The sequence below is a fragment of the Gavialis gangeticus genome, unplaced genomic scaffold (assembly GCF_001723915.1).
Source record: "Gavialis gangeticus isolate Ggan-Ray unplaced genomic scaffold, GavGan_comp1, whole genome shotgun sequence".
In the NCBI taxonomy this organism is placed as follows: Eukaryota; Metazoa; Chordata; order Crocodylia; family Gavialidae; genus Gavialis; species Gavialis gangeticus.
Window position 1 is genome coordinate 185,620 of NW_017728975.1, and position 7,884 is coordinate 193,503.

General features: G+C 47.3%; 1 protein-coding gene across 1 annotated transcript in view; it reads right to left on the bottom strand.

Moving 5' to 3' along the window:
• Nucleotides 1-7,268, bottom strand: part of CHAC2 (ChaC cation transport regulator homolog 2) — a 24,797-nt gene extending 17,529 nt beyond the window's left edge. The window contains exon 1 of the mRNA XM_019507931.1: nucleotides 7,104-7,268. Within this exon, the coding sequence (XP_019363476.1) occupies nucleotides 7,104-7,268 (165 nt within the window). The remainder of the gene's footprint in view (nucleotides 1-7,103) is intronic.
• Nucleotides 7,269-7,884: the final 616 nt, after the last annotated feature.

The following is a 7,884-nucleotide window of genomic DNA, read 5'->3' on the forward strand; positions in this document are numbered from 1 at the left end:
GTGCAAGGTGATGCACCTGGGGAGGAACAACCGGCACCATACCTACAGGTTAGGGAACTCCCCTCTTGTCAGCACGGAGGCGGAAAAGGATCTTGGAGTCATCATTGACTCCAAGATGAACATGGGTCGGCAGTGTGGGGAGGCAGTTAGGAAGGCCAACCGTACCTTGTCATGCATCCACAGATGCATCTCGAGCAGGTCCAGAGAGGTGATCCTCCCCCTTTATGCGGCACTGGTCAGGCCGCAGTTGGAGTACTGCGTCCAGTTCTGGGCGCCGCACTTCAAGAGGGATGTGGACAGCATGGAGAGGGTCCAGAGGAGGGCCACTCGCATGATCAGGGGACTGCAGGGCAGGCCCTATGAGGAGAGGCTACGGGACCTGAACCTGTTCAGCCTCCACAAGAGAAGGCTGAGGGGGGATCTTGTGGCCTGTTACAAACTGGTCAGGGGGGATCAGAAGGCATTGGGGGAGTCCCTGTTCCCCTGAGCACAGCCAGGAGTGACCAGGAACAACGGCCACAAGCTAGCAGAGGGTAGATTTAGGTTAGATATCAGAAGGCGCAATTTCACGGTCAGGGCGGCTAGGGTCTGGAGCCAACTTCCAAGGGAGGTGGTGCAGGCTCCTACCGTGGGGGTTTTTAAGAAGAGGTTAGATGAACACCTTGCTGGGGTCATTTGACCCCAGTACTCTTTCCTGCCATGGCAGGGGGTTGGACTAGATGATCTCAGGTCCCTTCCGACCCTAGAAACTATGAAACTATGTCAGTCTGAAATAAGAAAATTGAGGGGGGGAACCCACAAACCATGTCATTTTGTTATTGTGTCTTGGAATTTACTAGAGGGCAAATTTAGGCTGAATTTGAGTTGGGTTACAAATACAGAGTTCTGGCAGAAGTCCTGTAATCAACTCCAGGAAGAAACCAAGAACCTTGCAGCTTATTATACCTGGCGCAGCAGAGTATAGTTTGGAAATGACCTGTCTCACCCACATTCTAAACCAGGGTTGCCCAACCTGTGCCCTGTGGGCGAAATGCAGCCTGCAAAGCCATTTCATCTGGCCCATGGGTCTAGAAATTTGGCCATTAATACAGCCACGCTCCCCCACTGCCAAGTTCCCAAATCCCAAGCCCCACATATGCCCCCCTCCTATGTGGGCTGGTTCATGCCCCCTGCCCCTTCCCTGGATAGCAGCCAGTCCACATCCCTTTATCCCTAGTCCACAGGGCCTTGTTGGGATTGGGCCATGCCCCTTACCCTGTGTGAGGCCAGGTCAAGCTCCTTTCCCCTGCAGGGCCATGTTGGGGCTGGCCTCCCTGCTGCACTCCTCTGCATGGCTGGACGGTGCCTAGTTTACTTGCCAGACTGGGACCACTGGGTGCCACACTGGGACCACTGACTGGATCAGGCCCATAGAGGGACCAGGCAAAAAGGTCGGGCACCACTATTCTAAACAGTTTGGATGTGTAAAGATTATCACTTGAGTTTCTTTTGGAAGTGAAAAAGCAAGTTCCTACAGAAAATCAAATAACATATATATTTAATTCTGACTCTTTTTACACCAGGCACTTGACTTGGTAGAATTTCCAGGTGAACATCAAGGGTAACATCATGTGGTAATTGTAGCCTGGAGACAGTAAGGCATTACTATTGTCTCTGAGGTATATGGCTGCAGTCCAATGGCCTAGTCCAGTGGTGCCCAACCTTTTTTGTCTGGTGGGCGAGGTGGGCAGTGCCTCTGTGGTCTGGATCATTGGTGGTTCTGATCCAGGTGCAGTGGGCACCATCCATCCATATGGAGGGGTGCAGGGAGCAGGCCAGCCCCAACATGACCCCACAGGGGAAAGGAGTCATGGCCCAGGTCATCTGGGGGAAGGCGGCGTGGCCAATTTAGAAGAGGTGGGGAGGGGGCATGGACTGGTGTTGCAGGGAAAGTGGGCATACATGGGACTTGAGAATTTGGCAGTGGGGAGAGTGGCTTTATTATTGGCCATCACTTCCCTGCTGCCCAATTTCTGGATCCTAGGGGATCTCCACAGGCCAAATGAGATGGCTGTGTGGACTGCATCTGGCCTGCAGGCTGGAGGGTGAGTTACCTATGGCCTAGTCTGAGATGATGATACTACAGCCTACCACTGTTGCATGAAAACCTGAGAAGATAAATGTGACCCAGGGCTGCAAACCATTCTGACAACAGGTACCTATTCCTCAGCCCATTCTGCCAAGTACTTTCTGTAGTCAAATATTTCTGCCTTATATGAGTTGCATGCACTTTGCTTTCATTCAGATACTGTTCTTGAGGAGTAAGGAGACAGTATAACCTGTGTTAAAAGAAAAATGAGATGAACGCAGTAATAGCATGATGATGACTTTGGAACCTACAACTGCCTCATCTTTTATAGTGATTTTTGCATACACCTTGGGGACAGGTGACAGGACTGATCCCTGGAGAATGCTATATGTGGGGACTAGCAGCATTCCTGTTGCAGTGAGAGTACTTAGTAAACCCAATTAAGGTATTGTTTGTTGCCAGACATAAAATAATAATTCCAAGTACTACATTTTTGTAACTAACCTATGCGTGTTTATGGCTTAACAGTCATGATTCTTTCTCTGTAACAGCAAGCAAACAGACAAAACTAAATATCTCAAGGGAAGTAGTGTATTGTATATTTGACAGTATTTCAGGTTCAAAATAAACTGAAAAACTAAGAAATTTGTTCTCAGCTATTTTAGTTGTGGTAGTATAAGGCTGCTTACAGACGTGGAAGAAAAAACAAAACAGCATTTTACTTTCAGCTTGGCATGCCCCCATGCTGAGTGCAGTGCATGTCCAGAAGAGGTACTGTATCGGTTTGACCTGGCTTGCCTGTGTAGTTTGCATGCTTCAGTGGGGCTTTGTGGCACTTTATCTAATAGCAATTTAATCCGCTATTAGGTAAAAGCATCAAAAACCCCTGGTGAAGCATTCAGTCTATACAGACATTGGAGAGGTGAGTCAAACTGATGTGTTTCCTTTTTCAGTAAAGCGCTGGGTTGTTGGGGTTTTTTTGGTGTTTTTTTTGGCTAGTTTTTTTTTTTTTTATTGTCTGTCAACATAAGGTTTTTCTGCAGATGCATTATTAAAACAGACTAAAGTTGACAGTCTCTCTAAATAGTCAATATGAAATATGATATGTAGCTTTTCCATGATAAGTATGGATTCTCATAGCAATAGTTTCTGTAAATTCTTTGTGGAAAGGGAAAGAATTACAGAGCAGCAAGAAACTTATGAGCTCAGTTTCTCCAGATCCATTACAACTACCTTTATGGATCGATATCCAAATCCCATTGTATTACCCTGGCTGTTCTTAGCGCCAATCTGGCTGATTCACTTCTGAAGCAAGTGCCAGTGCATCTGTACAACTGTGTTATGTATGCTCTGGATTAGATCTGTTTGTTCAACCTGTTAGGCAAGGGCTGTCCAGCTGGTGGCCTGCAGGCCATGTGTGACTCATGAAGGGTTAAGATGCATTTCCCAGGCTCACCCCCACCTGCTTCCACTCACTGTTTCCACCCCACTGCACACAGTGCAGTGTGCGAAGTGTAGGGTGAGGCTGGGGGCTGTACAGGCATGGCGTAAGATGCAGTGGATGAGCATCAATCGGGGCACGCAGTGCAGCTGGGGTGGTGTCTAAATGATGCGCAGCCCAGGGGACCCATGGCTTCTGTGGCCCCTGCTGGTACAGCTTGTGGGGTGTTCAGCCCCCAAATGCTCATAAATTGGACATCCCTGTGTTAGACCCTGTAATGTTCTGCTCTCTAAAACATTCTCATAGTTTCTGGGGGGGTTGGGGGTGTAGAGGCTAAATGGCTTGAAACTACTGTGCTAGTTAATGGCTAAAAACTACCTAATAGTTAATACGTGAATATTTTTACTTCCATAGTTAATAAAACATTAACTTTAATATATTAGCTTTTAATAAACATTAAAACTGCAGCTGTCTTCAAAGCAGGCAAAAAAACATTTCAGATATAGTGAGCAGTATTGTTAAAGTATTAATGTGATAATATTATGGAGGTATGCAGAAGCCAGTTGGATGCGGGTAGCATATTAAAACAATTGAAAGTTAAGGCACCAGATTTAACCTAGATGACTTTCTTAGGGTGTGCATTAGGCTTTTCTCCACTTCATATTCAAATTTCACTCTCTCTTTAAAAAGCATTTAACCTAGGTCTGAATTTTGCCACAACCCTCCATTATGTGCGTGCAGTCTCACAAGAGTTAGCTGCTTGGTCACTGCTAATCCACAATGAAACAGGCTATTGACAAACAAATGATTGTTCAGCAGTTGGTGGGCTAGTCCCAAAATGCACAAGTAGCAAATAATCTCTTTGTTTTTGCAATTCCTGCATTTCCACAATAGTGCCATGCAAAAGCATAATTGCTGTGTGACATTTATAGAGCAAAAGACTGATTGATCAATAGAAGTTTTTTCAATGCACACCTGTGAGTGCCATATCCTTATTTGGCATGTTGAACTCCTGTATTTGCAAAGTAATGCTACTGTCTTTTTGTGAAGACAGTCAGATGCTAGAACAGTAGATATGCTGAAAGGTAGGGCTAGGATTGAGAAAGACCTTGACAAATTGGAGGACTGGACCAAAAGAAATCTCATGAAGTTCAGTAAGGAGAAGTGCAAAGTCCTGCACTTTGGATGGAACAGTCGCATGGACTTGTACAGGCTGGGGACTGACTGGCTAAGGAGGAGCTTTTCAGAAAAGGAGCTGGCGGCTTACAGTGGACAGTTAGCTGAATATGACTCAACTGTGCCCTTGTTGCCAAGAAGGCTAACAGCATACTGGCCTGCATTAGTAGAACCATTGCCAGCAGATCTAAGAAAGTGATTGTTTCCCTCTTTTTGGCACTGATGAGGCCACATCTGGAGTACTGTGTTCAGTTTTGCCCCTCCGCTCTGAAGGATGTAGACCAGTTGAAGAGAGTCCAATAGAAAGTAATGAAAGCAGTTAGGGTGCTGGGGCACATGACTTGAGAGGCTAGGGAACTGGGCTTATTTAGTTGGAAGAAAAGACTGAAGGGGGACTTAATAGCAGCCATCAACTACCTGAAGAGGATGGAGCTAAACTGTTCTCAGTTAGATTAAGTTAGATGTGAGGAAAAGCTTTCTTATTAGGAGGGTAGTGAATCTGGACCTTTTCTAATGTATCATGTACCAAGACTTAACTGTAGACATAAAAAATGCCTACATACTAGTGACTGTAATATGGTTATACAGTATTTGTTTTAAGAAACAGAATATAGCACCAACTAGTAACATGAACACTTGGAAATTTCCAAGGGATCAGTTTCCTAAATCTTAAAGTACTGTATTTACTTGAATACAATAAAAAGTCCCCCAGCTCCTCCCAACCTGCATGGGGGTGGGGACCTTTATCTTGCATTCTCATACAAGGAAACAGCATTAAATGTATTTTCTATTTTTAAACTGCTGCTAAAAGTATTGTGTGCTCAGTAATAGAAACCAACTATGAAACTGATTAAATGCAGCCAATACTGAAAATGACATGCATGATAATGACATGCATGTTTGCCTATACAGTAGGTCAGATTACATGACTGCAGCAGCTTTTAGCTTTAGACTCCATGCCTGCGTCCACACAAGTGTGGATACTTGGTTCCCTGGGGACAACTAGCAGTGGCACACTTTGTGCAGCTGCTAGTTGTCCCCAGGGAATGTCTGTGCCCTCTGGCGCCAGCTGTGCAGCTGGTCACCTTGGGTGAGGTAGGGGAGGCTGGGACCAGCACCGTGTTGGCCCTGGGGGCCTCCTGGGGCTGCAGCAGTAGCGATCCTGCTCGGAGCCTGGCTGGTAGCTGGAGTATGGCTCCAGCTTTCCAGGTTCCAGTTTTGCCCATGTGTGCCGCTCTGGTTTTTTTTTTTTTAATGCACAGGTTTTTTTGACCCCTGGATATCCAGGAGTCAGTGCCCCCCCCCGCTCCTGTGCAGCACAGAGAACAGCTGAACATGTGGTATGTGGCACTGCAGATGCAAACTGGACTCTGTTGTGATCATTATGTTTGTTAAGTGGCCATGTTGGCCAATCAGAAAAGTTATACAAAGTTATGTAACAGTTGCTAGGAAGACTATAGTTGCCTTTCTGCCATGAGTGTAAAAGATAGACAGCAGCTAGAACTTTCTACAAGGAAGGATCCAGCATCAGTCAGTCAGTGCCATGGGCCTATCGAAAGGTGCCTCACACAATCACATCACCGCATGTCACCCAAGCTATAAAAGGAGCCCCCGCCTGATCGTCAGGGTCCCTTCTGCGTCCAATGGACTCGGAACGACTCACGGCAGATTATTACGGACACGGCTCGGCCTTCAGAGTAGCTAATCGAAGGAGGACGCAGAGACCCGCCTGATCCCGGCGACCTAAAACCCCTGAGACAACTCACCAGCCAGATCCATCGGTCTCATGCACCATTAGGGCACGCGAGGCGTGGTGAGTGAGTTTAAGCTGCTGCGCAGCTATGTTAACAGTTATCAATAAAGATCACCAAGTCTGTTCACTGTCCTCCCGACTCCTCGTGATCTGTGGTAAGACTGACCAAGAAAAGATCCTGTTCGTGACGCCATGTGACAGGATCTTTGGCAGAAAGGCAACTATAGTCTGCCTAGCAACTGTTACATAACTTTGTATAACTTTTCTGATTGGCCAACATGGCCACTTAACAAACATAATGATCACAACATGCCCCCCCGGCCATGTGAGCCAAGGTGGCTTACAACAGGTACCAAAAACAAACTGAAAAAGTGGCAATGTCTGCTAGGTAGGTTACAAATTGTAATACCAGATTACAGGACACTTTGTATCTCTTGGTAGCCGTCATTTGTTTGAGGCTCATAGTGTGTGACCTGCATAGCAGAGGTAATTTGGCGACGAATACAATGAATGATCAAACCAACACAACAGGATGCTATCAATACAACAATCAAAACTGTAAATAGGGAAGTTAGTAGATTCGGTAACCACGGTGAAAGCCGGAGGTTAAATGCAGAATGGGTGAAGGATCGCTGGAGGGATCTCGAGTTGAAGGGGATCCTTACAATGTCTCTGTGGCCACGGGTTGTGATGCACAACTGGTGTCTGCGGAGGGCGCGGGATTTCTGGACTGCCATCATTGCTGATTCCAGTAAAAGTGTTAAGAAGTTGTCGAGGAAAGGACGGTCCTCCACTGCGGGTGGGTGTTGTCGCTGAGTCAGCGAGTGCATCGGGACTCTCAGTGCTGTCGCTCGAGTGTACTGGTGTTGTGAGAGAGGCGCGTGGGGTTGCAATCCGCCGCTTGGGTATGGAGAGATAAACGGTTCCTGCAAGGGCGTTAATGAATGGCTGTGAATGTGGGGCGTGAATAGGTTGAGCTCCCTCGTGGACTTGGTGTGGCTTCTCACGTACTGCACCGGCAACCAAGGCTGAGAGGGAGATAGGCCACGGTGTGTTGTCAGCTTCCAGGACAGTCGAACTGGGAAGCAGCCCTAAACTAAAGCTTCCATGTGTAACGAGGCTAATGGCGTCTTGCCGGTTAAGTGTCTTATGGCCGCATTCTAATACTAATCGTCCGAGCCATTGCACTGGGGTTTCATCTTCCTGTTTTGCTGTCCGGTTGATAAGCTCATTCATTTCACTGTGGTCACGATCGTGGGTGGGCCACTCAGTGATGAGATTCCCATCTCCGTCTTGCCGGGTCTTTATTATCTCGACCGGCTGAGCTTGGAGCGGAGGGTTTGGCAGGGGGCCGGGCGCAGGCGGAGCGGCGTCTGTAGGAGGTGCGGCTTGGGTCCCACCGCCTCCTGGATCAGGGAGGGGCGGGTATAGTGACGTCACCACTGA